Below are 17,857 nucleotides of genomic sequence, written 5' to 3'. Positions count from 1 at the left end.
ATTAGTGGTATAATAGGAGTAGTCCAGACAAACTTTAAAAATAAAAATCATTAAAAGGCCATAACTGAAAAAGGTATTGAACCTGAAAATGCTGACGATATGCACAACTAGACTTAACAATGATCATTCCTGTTAATTTTGGATGAAATTGCACAAACAGTTTTTGAGGAGTAGTCCATGCTAGTATTGTGACGAACGGACATGCAACCAAAATAGGGATAAAGGGCCATTTCTGTATAATTGTTATTTTCGTTTGTTAAGTAGAATACCAATGGCCCCTTCTACCCTTCTAAGAAGACAGTACTTACGAGGCTACTCTATTGTTCTCTTTATTGTTCCTTTTAGTTAAATAAAGGAAAAAAGTCTCATAAAAGAGCCTTATGGAATGAATGACGTAGAAGAGAGGGTACAGTTACCTATTGTTCCTGCAGCCACAAAGCTGGTATTCAAATGTAAGCTTGGACAGACATGCGACCAATTAGAGATAAAGAGCCATTTTCTATTGTTATTTTCTTTTGTTTAATAGACAGCCATTGGCCCTTTCTTCTATTGTTATGGAATGAACTTTATTGTTCTCTTTTGTTCTGTTTACAGTTAGAAAGCCCCCTATCCCTATTTGGTAGTGCGAAAGACAGATAACGGACAAGTGATCCCCATATGTTGCCGCTTCTTTGCAGCAGACGACACAAAAAGATGCTGTATGAACACAGAATGATAAGTTTAACTGTTTATTTGAAAATAGATATATACATGTATAATCCTGCAAAACCATTTAAAAGAAGAAAAGTTATAATAAATTTATCAAATACATTAAGTACATTGTATTAAAGTCATTTTGAGATTTTGGGTACAATGAGATTTAGAAAATTCATTTCCTCAAGTTTAACCTCTGTAAACACGAGAATAAGATTATGACAATAGTCTTTGGTAAATGGCACATGATAAACTTTTACCCTTGTCCAGCTTCCAGTTTTGGATATGTACATGATCAGTTTTAAAAGAAATCCTGATGAATTTTTTTTAGCCAACAGAGCTTGGTCAGTCTGCAAGAATGGTCAAGGCTACCTTATAATTTACTGTTCCATCAAGACTGGGTAACTGATACGGGAAAGTAAACAAAATACTGGTAATGATTTATTGTGGTCCAAACCGATATGTAAACATCCATTGAATAACCCAGATTAAGATAAGGGTTAACCGAGAAGAATACTGAACAAAGACTTGAGAAAAAAAACAATACTGTCTTTGTGTTACAAGAATAATTCTGGAATGTATAAAATAAGTTGCTGTTGTATGTCTATATCACAGTGGTATCTAACCAAGGAATTTGGCCATGCCGAAGAACACCCCAGTTGGATCTACGCTGACATTAAGGCTGTCTTGAGGCTTGAACATTCCAACGAAAGCACCTGAGAAAACTTCAGTAACATTGTATCCTGCAGGAGCTATGGCACCTAGCTTCTTCAAAGGGTAGCTTATCTGTAAACATAAACAAAACTAAAATTTGCTTTCACATCCATATCAACAAAAGGTCTCAGTTAGACAGCATCCTCGACTTTTCTCAGTGCTTGATAGTAAAACCAGACCTTGATAACTGTAGATTTTTTCTAAGTTTCAAAAAAGGCGCCATCAGCTCTGTCAAAATTATGTCAGAGTTATGGGCCTTGCGACAGTTGACATCCTCTTATAAAGTGTATTCAGTTTAAACCAATCATTCTCTCAGAAGTTTTTGGAGATACCAAATTGCCATGCAAAAGGTAAAACCAAAGAAGTAGACTCCTGGGCAAGTACAATTAGATATCAGTAATTTTTAGATAATTGAGCTAAAAACTTAGCATTAGACATTCAATCTTTTTTTAATCAAAACAGTTTCACTACTACAGAAGTACAGAAAATATATACAATACAATATAAATAATGTAGGAACAAACATTAATTTTTGTTTTTTTCAGAAAGAATTTCATTATACATTTGAGCCGCGCCATGACAAAACCAACACAGTGCGTTTTCTACCAGCATGGATCCAGACCAGCCTGCGCATCCGCACGGTCTGGTCAAGATCCATGCTATTCACTTACAAACCCTATTACAAGTAGAGAAACTGATAGCAAACAGCATGGATCCTGATCAGACTGATGCGGTCTGGATCCATGCTGGTCGCAACCGCACTATGTTGGTTTTGTCATGTATGTATATCTATAAATTTATTGCTTTACAAATACCAGGTACATAGGTATATGTCCAAGAACTGTTCATCAAATTACATGCATATTGATAAAAGTGAAACAATACTAAATTTGTTATGAAAATGATTTAGATCAAAAATCAATTTTCTAAGTTCAAATTAGGACCATTTCCTGAGACATTGGTTTCAGAGTTAAGAACTTTACTTTATGATATGTGTATGATGATAAGGAACAACTATGTTTGGAAGTCTGTTTTAATTTTAAACGTACACTTATGGTAGCTTCTATATTGTCAATAATGGTTAACAAGAGCTGTTGGTAGGACAGCAACGCTCGACTATTCTTAGTGCTTGATTGTAAAAAAAAATGCTTGATACAGTTACCTCCTCCTGTTTACAGGTTGGGGTAATGATGGTGAACAAGTGTGCAAAGTTTCAAAGCCATATGTCAATGGACTTTGAAAATATTTGAGGTATTACAAAAACTTAAACATAAATTCTAAGTCGAAAAAGGGGCATAATTCTGTCAAAATGATTGATACAGTTACCTCCTCCTGTTTACGGGTTGGGGTAATGATGGTGAACAAGTGTGCAAAGTTTCAAAGCCATAGGTCAATGGACTTTGAAAATATTTCAACTATTACAAAAACTTTAACGTAAATTCTAAGTCGAAAAAGGGGCATAATTCTGTCAAAATGCTTGATACAGTTACCTCCTCCTGTTTACAGGTTGGGGTAATGATGGTGAACAAGTGTGAAAAGTTTCAAAGCCATATGTCAATGGACTTTGAAAATATTTAAACTATTACAAAAACTTTAACATAAGTGGTTACGCCAACGCCGACGCGGACGCCGACGCTCGGGTGACTACAATAGCTCTACTTATTCTTATCGAATAGTCGAGCTAAAAATGAGGTTTGAGGAAGTAAAAACACGCCCTTGTCACTTATTAAAATTATTTCGAATTATTATTGTTTTTACAATCAGCTGTTCAGGGTAGCGATCCACCAAAAGTCTTAAGTTAATCTTAAATTCTAGAACTTATAACCAACTTTAGGACTAATTTGTTTTTACACTGTTTCAATAAACATCACACAGTTTCAATAAACAGTACTATTTTAAGTCATAAATGTAAGATTTGGAACAAATTGGCTTAACTTAACAAAGTGACGAAATACAATGGCATGTGCCTAATCAGGCAATATATAATTGCTCGTCTTCAATGATCCTTTGGATAATATAAATTTACCTTTGTAGGGCTACCACCCTCATCAGTGTTTAGAAATGTGAATGCAAAGGATTTTCCTTTAGGTGATATCTGCTTCGTCCAAACTTGAATGTTTTTTCCAATCTGTAAATATAAATACAATTTGCATTACATTTTACTGTCATGTAACAATACTTTATACATACTGTATTTATTTTGGGATATTTTTGTTGTTTGTTGTTTGATTGGGTTTCACATCACACCAACACAGTATAGGTCATCATTTTATGGCGATGTTCCAGCTTTACTGGTGGAGTCTGGAAACAGACCTCAGGTGCCCTTCCGTGCCTTATTTCAGGCACTAACCAGCACCTGTGCAAAACCAAAGATGTTCTGTAAGCTAGCTCAACAGCTTCCTCACATGAAAGAATCCAAAGTCCCTGTCAGGATTCGAACCCACAGCGTATTCATCATTTTAAGTTACATTAACAGTGTCATGGTTAAATGAGGACTTTTCAGGAAATCCTTTAGATTGCCCTTCTATACATTACACCAGGAACAAACATGGGCCTTCCATTAGTTTGCTGGACTGCTTCTAAACATGGAAGAATTTAAAGTCCTTTGCAAGATCTGAAACCACAACATTGAAAAGCCCATGATTCAACAATTACGGGGATGAAGTGGCAAAGTGGATTCTAACTAACTTGGCCATTTAGTTCCCAAAAATTATTTACAAAAGTTAAACATTTTAAAAGATACAAAAAAAAACATGCTGAAATAGTACTTTGTAAAGGAGAAACTCCGAAAACTGTCCATTATGTGTGAAAATGGACAGATCGAGGCACCGTGCGCTGAAATTTGTTCATTCTCCCACATAATGGACAGTTTCTTTTATTTCTATTTTAAACATGGTCTCTATTGTCTTAATAATAAAACAGTTGTATCAATCTATGCATTCCATACAAAAATTGAAAATTATTTGCTTCCATTGTTAGCTTATTGGACACAGTAAATATATGTAACTTGGTTTTTAAGATGGAAAAAGGACATGCATGTGTGTAAAAGGCGTGATTACCACGCTTTACTGTCTTATTTTGTGTATATGTAAAGGAATATTAAAACATAAATATTGGTTATACATTTGAAATTTTAATACATATTGAATAATAAAGTAAAAATATGTATGTTTTTCAATATCAATTTTATTTTCCATTTTTCATTCATCTAGACAGTTTTTCTGTGTTCTTTAACTTAAATAAAGAATTGTTGTTTTGCTTAGTTTCAATCAAAAGAATTCAATGAAACCACAAATCAATGTCATCTGGCTACTGTACATTTAATCAAGGGCATTAATCTAATGAAAAGACAATTCACCATCAAAATATTATTGTTACACATGATCACATTGTTTGTTGTTTTTTGTGTGTTCTTAGACTTTGTTAATAACATTGTGCCAGAAACAAAGTGTTAATTTCTGTATAACATGTACTTGTACTTGTATATATTAAGTTGAAATACATGATCTCATCCACTGGAATATTTAAAAAAAAAGTTTGATATTGTTTATATCTTAACTATCCTTGTATCAGGGGCTGCCAGAAGGAGGATGTGCCCCCTTCTGTTTTGGGGGTTTGGAGGGGGGGGGGGCGCAGTCCCCCTCGTTGCCAAGAAAATTTTGGACTTGTGAGAGGCTAAAAATGATCCCAGGTCGATCATAATAAGATAAGGTGTAACCAATGTTGAAAAGACTTTGACTCTATCTCAATCCATTGAGAAGTTCCAGCACTTTGAAATCAGTTTTGTTGGAAAAAAACAAAGGAGAATAGTGATTTTTGGCAATTTTGAGATGCCCCCTCGTTGCCATGGTAACAGGACATTTAAGATTGAGCATACTGTTACAGAGGCTATGGTCCAGTTAACATTTGTGCCAAGTTTCATTAGTATTGAAGCATTTATCATAGTTTTATAGCAGCCTGAACTTGTTACAGGAGGCTTTTCAATGAAAACGGCCACTTTTCACAATATGCTCATATGGGAAAAGGTTAAATAATGATAAATGCATGCAATTATAAGAGAATTATACTGCTTTTGTGAAAGATGACTGACATTTGTAGGAAAGTTATGTTTGTTTAAAAAACTATAGAAATATATCGAAATATGATTTAAACAATATCAAATACATACAAAATGTATATAAATTTTCAAAATTTCCATTTTAAATGTTTCTTGTAAATCAAATTAGTATATGAACGTAAGAGAAATTAACACTTTTGTGACAGATGTTTTAATTTAATGTCTCAGAGCAGGATATAACTGAGACATTAAATTTACACATCTTCAAGTACAAAAAATAACTGTCATTTTGATAAATATTGGATGGAAAAGTATCTAATATTTAAATATTGGATACTTATGAAGTGAATATTAGTTTCCTCATTCTGTCAGTACAATAAACACATTAATGTACAGATTCAGTAGCACAAAAGATGATGTAACAAACAGGTTTAAAACCTAGTAAGTTAAGTTTAAACATATTTATTGAAGCTCGACTGCCAAACAAGTTATTTCAACTCATATTAATTACTTTTGAATCCACTTCCTGGAACCAACCATTACCAGTGTCCTATCATAAACATGGTCATGAACCAAGTATGGCTCGAACCCATGATCCCTTGGTTGAGAGGCAGACACCTTAACCACTAGGCCACCACTCAAACTGTATGTATGTCACATGGAACTGAACAGAACATTTAAGGTATGTCTCTGCATGTTTTAACCCACAATAAGGATATTCAAGTGACAAATTATAAACAAAGGAACCAGTATTATCATAAATAAAGATTTTGATTAAATAAGAAAAGTAATACAATGCACAAACATTATCTTTAACCCAAAATATTTTACTGTGCACTCTTACCATATCTATTCTTGTTCCTTGTATCCCAAGTGGGTCCTGATTTATGGCTATAGCTCTCTTGTTCTGCAGTAAAGCCTTTGACTTTTGGGGCATTTTTCTCAGATTGCTGGACATGAATAATGGTGCAGCCATCATTGACCACAGTGCCATCTGTGTTCTCTGTTGTTCATAACTTAACCCATAGTCTCCTATTATTATCTGATTAAAAAAAACAACTTTTATTCATGTGCACAAAACTAATAACTCTACAAATGTTTCTTCATTTCTGTTTCTGAAAATAATCTTACATGACATTTAAAAAATTCAATGTACCTTAAGCTATATGGTTGAAATTTTACAAGTTTATATACATGTATATACAAATGAGCAGCACCATGACAAAACCAACATAGTGTGTTTGTGACCACCATGGATCTAGACTAGCCTGGGCATCCGCACGGTCTGATCAGGGTCCATGCTGTTTGCTTACAAACCCTATTACAAGAAGAGAAAATGATAGCGAACAGCATGGGTCCTGATCAGACTAAACAGATGCACAGGCTGGTCTGGTTACATGCTGGTCGCAAACGCACTGTTGGTTTTGTCATGGCGCTGCTCTAATATGCATGAAGTAAGTCAATATTCTTAAATCTCAGAATATTGTTGATTTTGTATATATCAATTGTGGTTAAAAACAATGAATCATTGCCAAATATTACTGAATGCAGTTGCTTGTGTTTCATTATCAATTTTCCATACATGTGAACTTTTTTGGATGATCAAGTGGGAGATTTTTCTTCAAAAAGAGGGAGATTTTAGAATTTGCAATAAACAAAGAAGGAAGTTCTGACATCAAAAATAGGGAGATTTCTTTAATTTGTGAAAATACCCCTTATTTTAAGAAAAATCTTTGGAAGTTTGGATGCAAAAAGTGGGAGTCTCCCGCTTAAAGTGGGAGAGTTCACATGTATGATTTTCTAAATAGCTGTCCGTTAAAAAGTGTGCTCAACTATTCTCAATGCTTGACAGTAAGAAAAGGGGCATAACTTTGTTAAAATGTAACTCAAGAGATATGGAACATGTGCCAATCATATAAAATAATCACAGAGAACAAGACATTTAGTGCATTATGTTAAAACACATTCCTTTCAGTAATTTTAGAGATACCAACATGCATGCAAAAGCATAACCAAAGTGTGACAGAGATGCAGACCGCCACAAAGAAGCCAAAGCGAGTACCATAGCTCTCCCTATTCTTCAAAAAGTCGAGCTTAAAATGCAAGATATATATTTTCTACATATTGAACATTGCTAAGTCCAGCACTACAAGCATAAATCTGAGTTAACTTAAATATTCAATGAAAATGCCTTATAAACAATTGTAATGTTTATGGTCATAATGACCTGGATTCAGCATAAAGTAGAACTGTCATCAATAGAGACAATATCGATGTATCATTGATATTTTTTCTGTCTATCAATAATTGATACACATTTCAAAAAATCAATTATTTTGACTTATTAATTAAATGTCAAGAAATCACAAAAAATCACCTTAAACATACACAAAAGCAGTTATCTGTGTCTTCATTATGGTGTTGTCATATAGTGGACATATTTTTCACAGCAATGATGACAAAAAAATATGTTCTCGAAAAAAATCATGCAATGGGCTTTTATAAACAAGACACTGAACAGAACATATTTTTAACTAAAGTCATTTAAACAGGTATGAAAGTGAATGACAGACAAGTAATTATGGTAATTATCTATATAAACTGTATTGATGAATCATTGATATTTGTCATCCGATATTGATATATTGTTGATATGTTTTGCATTGAATCATAAAGACAGGTCAAAACATGCGTGCATTTTAAATAAGCTATGCTTATTTTACGGCATATAATGCTCTAAGTTGACACTTAATTAACTAAAGTTATTCTGTGAACAAGTACTTTTAATATGAGCTGCTTCATGACAAAATCAACATAGTGCGTTTGTGACCAGCATGGATCCAGACCAGCCTGCACATCCGTGCAGTCTGATCAGGATCCATGCTGTTAGCTATCCGTTTCTCTACTTGTAATTAGGTAAGTAAGTGAACAGCATGGATCCTGATCAGACTGCGCGTATGCGCAGGCTGGTCTGGATCCATGCTGGTCGCAAACGCACTATGTTGGTTTTGTCATGGCGCGGCTCATATTATGATGTAAAACATACCATATCAGGATCATTAAACTGACCAGGTCCAGCTACTTTACTGAAGTTCCCTTTATCCTTTCCATAAAAGTCTATAATACCTCGTACACTGTCCCATGAATCCCCTATATCAGCATAATTACGCCAAATATTGCAATATTTTGCTATCTTTACATAATCAGGCTGAAATAAAGAAACACATGTCAATAATTTTAATTAAACAAAAAAAAAATTGATTGAAGTATATGTATTCCAAAATTAGCAATCAATGTGAAATTCAAATATGAAATAACATTTTACATATAATAACATATAATTATAACAATTTCCATATTGATCATATGATCTGTACACTATATCTTTTTATTAACTTTGATATCAAAAAACTAAGTTTAATGTATATACAATAATTAACCAGGTACTTTTTAATTAACCTACAAAAAAGGCATTATCCTTAGATAATACATTGCTAGAATTATCCTATGATAAAACAAAGTTGGTATTATTCAAATATTAAACATAGCTGGTATTATCCTAAGATAAAACATAGTTGGTATTATCCTAAGATTAACCATAGTTGGTATTATCCTAAGATAAAATAGTTGGTATTATCCTAAGATAAAACATGGTAAGTATTATCCTAATATTAAATATAGCTGGTACTATTCTAAGATACATAGTTGTATTATCCTAAGATAAAATATAGTTGGTATTATCCTAAAATAAAACATGGTTGGTATTATCCTAATATTAAATATAGTTGGTATTATCCTTAGATAAAACATAGTTGATATCATTCTTAGGTAAAACATAGTTGTATTATCCTAAGATAAAATATAGTTGGTATTGTTCTAAGATAAAACATAGTTGATATTATCCTAAAATAAAACATGGTTGGTATTATCCTAATATTAAATATAGTTGGTATTATCCTTAGATAAAACATAGTTGATATCATTCTTAGGTAAAACATAGTTGTATTATCCTAAGATAAAATATAGTTGGTATTATCCTAAAATAAAACATAGTTGCCTAAGTTGGTATTATCCTAAGATAAAACATAGTTGGTATTATCCTAAGATAAAACATAGTTGGTATTATCCTTAGATAAAATATAGTTGGTGTTATCCTAAGATAAAACATAGTTGTATTATCCTAAGATAAAATATAGTTGGTATTATCCTAAAATAAAACATAGTTGCCTAAGTTGGTATTATCCTAAGATAAAACATAGTTGGTATTATCCTTAGATAAAATATAGTTGGTATTATCTTAAGATAAAACATAGTTGTATTATCCTAAGATAAAATATATTTGGTATTATCCTAAAATAAAACATAGTTGCCTAAGTTGGTATTATCCTAAGATAAAACATAGTTGCCTAAGTTGGTATTATCCTAAGATAAAACATAGTTGGTATTATCCTTAGATAAAATATAGTTGGTATTATCCTAAGATAAAATATAGTTGGTATTATCCTAAGATAAAACATAGTTGATATTATCATAAGATAAAACATAGTTGCCATTCAGCACATTTACACAATAACTTCTATAAGAAGTTGTATCATTCTTGTAAACAGTGATGTTAGTTTGCACCATCCTAAAAAGTAAAATTGAAACTACTTACATTAGATACATATGCAGGCCAACTGCAGGAATATAACATTGGTCGTCCTGTCCTGTTCAAAAAGAACTCCATAATCGGGTAACCTACATAAATTAAGCATAAAACAATCTAAAAACCTAAATGTTGAAATTTAGATATGGAACAATGTTATAAATAATCAACTAATCTTACATTACCTATGAAATATGAAATTTTCATACCAAAGAAACTATTTCATTTAATTAAGCCCAACCTATACTCTCTATTGTGGAACAATAATACAATAATAAACATGAGATACTGGAAACAATAATGAGCAAATGTACAAAAGTCAATGTATTAAATTACCGAGTGGTGTAAGTTTGTATGGTCAAATATAAATGAAATTAATTTGTTTCCTGCAATTTGTCAATGTAGCTTAAATGCAAGAATTATAATTTCTGTAGAAAATTGTCTTAATATTTGTCTTAAAAGATGTCAATTTGATTTTTTCCCCAAACATACAGGTAAATCTATTCCACTACCTAGGTGCACAGTTCTAAATCCTCAATCGGCAAAAGTAATAAATTTATTGTCAGGTGTGTTGACTACCAGTCTGGCTTACGATCAGATGACCGTATCATCACCTTAGTGCTGTAACGGGTTAACTCCAGTTAAATCATTACTGCACTAATGTGGTGGTATGTCAGTGTTAAAATTCAGAAAAGTATGTAAATGTTTGTACCATATTCATAATCTGCTGCATTAGTGTAACAACCATCTAGTTTGAGCATGTCAACACCCCATGAGGCAAATGTTTCTGCATCTTCCTGCAGGTAAAACTTGCTACCTGGGTAACCACCACAAGTCTTTGTTCCAAAGTCCTCATATATACCCATTTTCAGCCCTTTTGAATGTATCTGTAAAAAGGTGTTATCAAAATGACTGCAAGTTAAAACTTAAAAAAAAGAACAACATAAAATCTCTTCTAACATTTCTTGAGATTAAAGGACTTCTTTCATTGCCAGGGGTCCAAACTTTGTTAGGGTAATAAATTCTGTTGTTTATCCATATGACCATAAAGTGAATTAGTGGCATTTCTTACAATAATAAAACTGATACATGAAGTTACCAGATAAAGGTACAGTGCTGGCTGTCAAGAAATGATGCCAAAATGTCACGCTAATGTCATTTGTTTGTTTTGCCAAAGGTTTTATTTTTTAATTTTAACCTACTTTTTAGAATATGTAAAATTATAGCGTGCTTCAAGTCAATAAACTGGTTGTTATGGAGACCATATAATCTTCGTAATTATTAAACCTGATAATAAAAGGGAAGATAACAAGTTGATAGGCTTCATATAAAAAAAAAAAAAACAATTCTTGAGAAGAGAATTCCTAGAATTTATCAGTCAGTCCTTGTATTTTATTTTCAAACAAAGCTGCAGAGAGAAAAAGGTCTTACATAATCTGCTAGATGTTTAATGCCATGTGGGAATCTCTCTGGGTCTGCTACGAGGGACCCTCTTCCATCCCTTTCTTTAGACATCCAGCAATCATCAATATTGACATACTGATATCCTACATCCTTGTAACCTTCAGATACTAGCAAGTCGGCCATTTCCATGTATAGCTTTTCACTGCAATATGTAACATAAAGTGAACAAAAAACTGCTTTGGTTTCTGAGTTTTGGTTTCCGACTTTTTTGATTTCTGACATTACTAACTTTATAAGAATCAATTTGTACTAAATGACAAAGATATCTATGTCATTAATTGGTATGTCATTAATTGGTATGTCATGTCATTAATTGCTATGTCATTAATCACAATGTCATTAATTGCTATGTCATGTCATTGATTGATATGCCATGTCATTAATTGCAATGTCATTTCATTTATTGCTATGTCATTGATCGCTATGTCATTAATTGCTATGTCATGTTATTAATCGCTATGTCATTAATTGCTATTTCATTAATCACAATATCATAAATCTCTTTGTCATTAATTGCTATGTCATGACATTTATCGCAATGTCATTTATTTCAGTGTCATGTCATTTAATGCTATCTCATTTATTGCTATCTCATTAATTGCTATGTCATGTCAATAATTGCATGTTATTAATTGCTTTGTCATGTCATTAATTGCAATGTCATTAATTACTATGTCATGTCATTAATTGCAATGTCATTAATTGCTTTCTCATTAATTGCTATGTCATTAATTGCTTTCTCATTAATTGCTATGTCATGAAGTGCTATGTCATGTCATTAATTGCAATGTCATTAATTGCTTTCTCATTAATTGCTATGTCATTAATTGCTTTCTCATTAATTGCTATGTCATGAAGTGCTATGTCATGTCATTAATTGCAATGTCATTAATTGCTTTCTCATTAATTGCAATGTCATTAATTGCTTTGTCATGTCATTAATTGCAATGTCATTAATTACTATGTCATGTCATTAATTCCAATGTCATTAATTGCTTTCTCATTAATTGCTATGTCATGAAGTGCTATGTCATGTCAATAATTGCATGTCATTAATTGCTTTGTCATGTCATTAATTGCAATGTCATTCAATACTATGTCATATCATTAATGTCATTAATTGCTATCTCTTGCTATGTCATTGATTGCAATTTCATGTAATTAAGGTCGTTGACTTCAAACCACTTGCCCCTCACCACTGTGGGTTCGAATCCCTACAGGGACTTTGGATTCTTTCATGTGAGGAAGCTATCCAGCTAGCTTACGGAACGTTGGTGGTTCAACTCAGGTGCCCGTTCGTGCCTGAAATAATGCACGGAAGGGCACCCGAGGTATTCCTCAACCAGTAAAGCTGAAACGTCGCGATATGACCTATACTGTGTTGATGTGACGTAAAACCCAAAACAAACAAAAACAATCATGTAATTAATTGTTATGCCATTAAATGTTATGTCATGTCATTTATTGCATATCATTAATCACTATGTCATATCATTAATTGTTATGTCATTATTTGCAATGTCATTAATTGTTATGTCATTACACAACAGTCTTGATCTTTTGATCTGAAAACTGGTGTTACATGTTGAAATTAATAAGATATACTGAAAAAGGGAACTGAACAAACAAGAGGGCCATGATGCCCTAAAATCGCTCACCTGTATATAGGCCCCCAAGGCGGGGCCAATTTTAACCCAGGGTCTTTTATTTGAACAAACTTGGTAGACACCAATTTGAAGATGTTTCATGATAAATATCTAAGCTCCAGCTGTAAGAAGATTTTTTAAGTTTTAACTATACACATATACATATAGGGAAAAACAATGACCCCCCCCCCCCCTTCTCTCCCTGGGCGGGGCCAATTTTGTCCAAAGAACTTTTATTTCAACAAACTTGGTAGAAAAGAAGATTTTTCAAGTTTTTCCTATATACATATAAGGAAAATCAATGATCCCAGGGACACGGCCAATTTTAACCCCAGGGCCCTTATTTGAACAAAAATGGTAAACACCTATTAGAAGATGTTTCATGCTTAATATCTTAGCTCTAGCTCTTAGGGTTTTTTTAAAAGAAGAATTTTTAAGTTTTTACTATATACATAAAGGTAAAAAAATGACCCCCTGGGGCGGGGCCAATTTTGACCAAAGGGCTTTCATTTGAACAAACTTGGTAGACACCCACTAGAAGATGTTTCATGCTTAATATCTAAGCTTTAGCTATTTTGGCTTTTTAAAAGAAGTTTTTTCAAGTTTTTACTATATACAAATAAGGAAATCAATGACCCCCCCACCTAATTTTGACCCCAGGGCATTTATTTGAACAAACTTGGTAGACACTGACTAGATGATGTTTCATGCCAAATATTTAAGCTCTAGCTCTTTCGGTTTTCTAAAAGAAGATATTTTAAGTTTTTTCTTTTGGTTGCATGGCAACCAGAGTTCTGCTTGGATTTAACTTCTTTGAACAATTTTTAAAGTTGACTACCATTTAGAACCATTCTATGAAGTTTGGATGAAATTTGCTAAGCTGATTTTGAGATGATGTCGTTTAAAGTAAAAGTTTACGGACGGACGCCGGACCAAAAGCGATCACAAAAGCTCACCATGTCACTTTGCGACAGGTGAGCTAAAAAGGTTTAAACAATGCCAAAGAGTCTGGGGCGTGACAATGGTTCTGTCTTTTTCTTTAAAAATGTTGTAGTTTTCAAAAAAATGACCACACACAAAAAAAGACACAACTTCTATTCTAATAAAATTTAAAGTAGATAAATGTTGTCACCTATCAACAAATATTACCTTATACAATCATCTGGATATGTTTCACAATCAGTGATACATCTGTATCGTTCCCATGACAACCAGCCCATTGGTGGGGTCAGTGCTAACCCATTATTAAGACAAGTCACATGGTAAACTGAAGTTATACACAAGAGAAGAGCCAACCACTGAAAGAAAAAAAAGCATTGTAATAATAACATCTACATGAAAAACAAATTTCAAAATTTAATTAGTTTTTCTTATTTACTTACTGAGCGGCATGCCTCCAGATTAGCCCAAATATTTCAAGAAAATCAAACTTGAGAGAAATGTACACATGTACTAAGGTGTTAAAGAAAGTAAATAGACTCAAAGGTCAAGTGAAGTACGATAAACAACTGATTTTACAGTATCTATAATTCCTGGGTGGATTATGGAAGTTGAAAGAGAAACAAACCCATTGTGGGACTTCAACCAACTAACTATAACCAGTCTGACTTGGCATTTTACAAATGTATTAAACACTAGGAAAGTAGAGAAAACTCAGCAAAGAGTCTTTAACATTAATTTATGATGATTTAAGCAGTAGTTATGAACAAGTACTTGAGAAGTCTGGACGTATTTCATTGAAAGTTAGGCGGTTAAGAACAATTGCTTAAGAAACATGCAAAATTTTAAATGATGTGTCTCCAGAATATTTAAATGATTTACTACATCTGAAACATTCTTGAATTTCTCCTGTTCATCATGTAATGTCACATAAAACATCCGTTAAAAACCAAAATGTTTTGGCAGCGAGATGCTGGATTTTTCAAGTTTTTAGTTATCTTTTCTGATGTAGTTTTTACTATGTATGCTTTTAATACTTTGTATTGGGCTCACACTCAGTATGCTTAATGTTGCCATTATTCTCTTAGATCCCTACTTTATATGCTTTTATTGTGCTAGATTTGTTTAAATTAATTATTTATTTATTATTAATTATTTATTTTGCTACAGTGTTGTATGTATCATTTTTTTATATATAACAGTTGATGGTTGTGTGTATGTAAATGTCAGGCTTACTGCTTGTTATGCATATTTTAACCTTTTGTGCCATTTTATTGCTAAGTCTTAACAATGCTTTATACACATAATTTGCTAATGTTTTAGAGCTCTGTCTGGATCTGGATGATAAGTTGCAGGGCCTTTCAGCATATAAGCAACAGGAGAGAGGAGTTAGTCCAAATGGAACACAGCTGATTTGAAGCCGTCTACTGTCTTAGCTTACACAACACTATCACTCAATTTATTTCAATTGACAATTGTTGGTGGGAAAAATGATTGGTTATAACTTTAAGTTTTACACTGCACAGTTTTAAAGCATTTAGAGTGATTTATTATCTGGTTTTCAATAATATTTTCTGTGGCACATTTCCCAAAAGTCTTAGCTTTCACTCTGCATTTATTTACATGGGCAGGCATTAAGTAGTCTTGGCAAGGCAGGGCTGGCACCAGCCCCCCCCCCCCCCCAACCACCTATAAAAAATTGTCAGTCTGTTTGCTTTCCTTTGTTCCTGGAGTGAAGGTATTTTCAGGTCTCGAAGCAATTGTGTGACACACGCGGGGGACCTGGTGGTGTAGTCGTCTGTGATAAACCTAGCTGACTGTCTCTGGACCTTCTTAAAGCTGCATGCCTCCAGATGAGTCAAAATATTTCAATAAAATCAAACTTGAGAAATAAGTACTTCAATTTTAGGAAACGTAAAATGATTCAAGTAATATTTTACATGTCATGTGCGGTAAATGACTGAATTTTTAGTATTTACAACTATATTTCTACTGCGTTACTAACACAGTAAGGGCTATTAATGCATATTTTGACCACTTTTTGGTAATTAACATGGCTTGGAAGTGCCATTGATAATGTCTTTAAATGACTTCCTTTTGGTTATATCACAATATTATACATTCACATACATTTTCAAAATTTTCATGAAAATTAGCATGAATCTGGAGGCATGCTGCTTTAAGCTTGTCAATCTCTTTCTGGAGGTTTGGATCCCAGAGGATAGAACTGTATTCCAGGGTAGAGCGTTCGATAGTGACTAGTCAGTCTTCAGCAAATAAACGTATTGTTGACTTAACTCAGTCTGATAGCATTAATATGACAAAAGTAGATGAGTGGGCCGAGGATTGTACCTTAAATTGTGGAACACCTGAATAAACTGTGGCTGGTTCGGATTCCTCTCTCTCTACCACTACCTTCATGGTCACAGTGTTGATGGTAGAGTTGTCATTGATTCAGTGCAAAGCATATCAACGATATATCGATATCAAGTGACTAAAATCAACGATACACCGATATATCGATAATATCCTATACTCACTTGTCTTTCATTCACTTTCATACCTGTTTCAATGATTTCAGTCAAAAACATGTTCTGTACAGTGTCTTGTCCACTGCATGATTTTTTCCAGACAATATTTTTTGTCACCATTGCTATGAAATAATTCCATTATATAACAAAAGCATAACATTAGATATAAATACATGTAACTGTTTCTTCATATATTTTGGGTGAATTGTATAATTTCTAGACATTTAATTTATAAGTCAAAAGTATCGATTTTTTGAAATGTGTATCGATTATTGATCTACAAAAAAATATCAACGATACGTCGATATCGATGACAGCTCTAGTTGATGGAGTTGCTGAAATCAAGTATGTCAGACCATGTAAATATACATGTGATCCCACATCATACATTGTACATCATGCCTCAGGAGACAAGGTCATGGACTGTTGTCAGTCTGTGTGTCTATGCATTTTACTATATGTATGTATGCTTGATGTTTTGCCTTACATGATGTGTATTTTATTTGGTCTGCAACATGTATTTTAATGGATGTTTATTATATCAGATCTTAATATGTATTACTTCTTACTTTTGCATGAATGATACTAATGTTAGTGTAATGCTATTCGTCTTCTCTGAAGATTTTCTTGAATAGTATTTGTAACCATGTTTTTCATATATCTTACCTTTACCCAATGTGATATTTTATTACATTTATCGGTGTCACTATTTATTAGTCAAAGCTTAGGGGGAAGTTCTCTAGATGTTAAAATATTTCAAATTTAATTTCACTTCAAATTCTTTGACTTTACGGTAAAACATGATAACCTCATAATATAAATCTTTGGTAACTACACTGGAATTACCTTGGACATAATACAAGAGACGTATATCCAAAAATAACTATGTAATTTTGAAAACTTGTTTACCTGTCCTTCCGCCATTTTCATGTCATGTGACCATCAAAGGGTCCGCATATTTTTGAATCCGTTTGTCATACAAAGTTGTTTACATACGGGTAACTTTGGACCGTTACCCCAGTAACAAAATGGCGGCATAAATAAGTTCAAATTTAAAAAAAAACCTTTGAAACTGTATTAAAAAGCCAACCGAAATAATGTCAGGAACGAGGCAAGTATTGGTTTCTTTGGGAAAGTATTGTTTTAAAGTGTATGAATTTTGTCCAAC

The 17,857-nt window shown here is 33.0% G+C and overlaps 2 protein-coding genes across 3 annotated transcripts in view; one reads left to right on the top strand and one right to left on the bottom strand.

The window, feature by feature from the left end:
* Positions 1-1,121: 1,121 nt before the first annotated feature.
* LOC132717197 (alpha-N-acetylgalactosaminidase-like) lies at positions 1,122-17,737 on the bottom strand. Of its 2 annotated transcripts, none has more exons than XM_060700618.1 (9): positions 17,599-17,737; positions 14,369-14,517; positions 11,541-11,715; positions 10,822-10,996; positions 10,119-10,201; positions 8,511-8,672; positions 6,309-6,506; positions 3,434-3,535; positions 1,122-1,479 (listed from the first exon to the last, which is right to left on the bottom strand). In XM_060700618.1, the coding sequence occupies exons 1-9, from the start codon at positions 17,617-17,619 to the stop codon at positions 1,315-1,317; spliced, it is 1,230 nt and encodes a 409-aa protein (XP_060556601.1). In that variant the 5' UTR covers positions 17,620-17,737; the 3' UTR covers positions 1,122-1,314. The 2 variants fall into 2 exon arrangements, with proteins under 2 accessions (XP_060556601.1, XP_060556600.1); XM_060700617.1 differs by having other exon boundaries at positions 17,536-17,628.
* LOC132717198 (leucine-rich repeat-containing protein 51-like) overlaps positions 17,667-17,857 on the top strand; it is a 14,127-nt gene continuing 13,936 nt past the window's right edge. Inside the window, exon 1 of the mRNA XM_060700619.1 lies at positions 17,667-17,800. Coding sequence (XP_060556602.1) covers positions 17,787-17,800 — 14 coding nt within the window. The 5' untranslated portion in view covers positions 17,667-17,786. The remainder of the gene's footprint in view (positions 17,801-17,857) is intronic.

This window comes from Ruditapes philippinarum, unplaced genomic scaffold (assembly GCF_026571515.1).
Source record: "Ruditapes philippinarum isolate M1 unplaced genomic scaffold, ASM2657151v2 ctg136_1_1_1_1, whole genome shotgun sequence".
In the NCBI taxonomy this organism is placed as follows: Eukaryota; Metazoa; Mollusca; class Bivalvia; order Venerida; family Veneridae; genus Ruditapes; species Ruditapes philippinarum.
Note: the sequence above shows the minus strand (reverse complement) of the source record. Positions and strands in the feature narration are given on the sequence as shown.

Coding starts and splice junctions, on each gene's coding strand:
- LOC132717197 (XM_060700617.1), bottom strand. CDS start 17,619: ATGAAAATGGCGGAAGGACAGGTAAACAAGTTTTCAAAATTACATAGT. Junction 10,202..10,821: donor TGCAGCAGATTATGAATATG/GTACAAACATTT, acceptor TAATTTATGTAG/GTTACCCGATTATGGAGTTC. Junction 3,536..6,308: donor AAGGAACAAGAATAGATATG/GTAAGAGTGCAC, acceptor TTATATTTACAG/ATTGGAAAAAACATTCAAGT.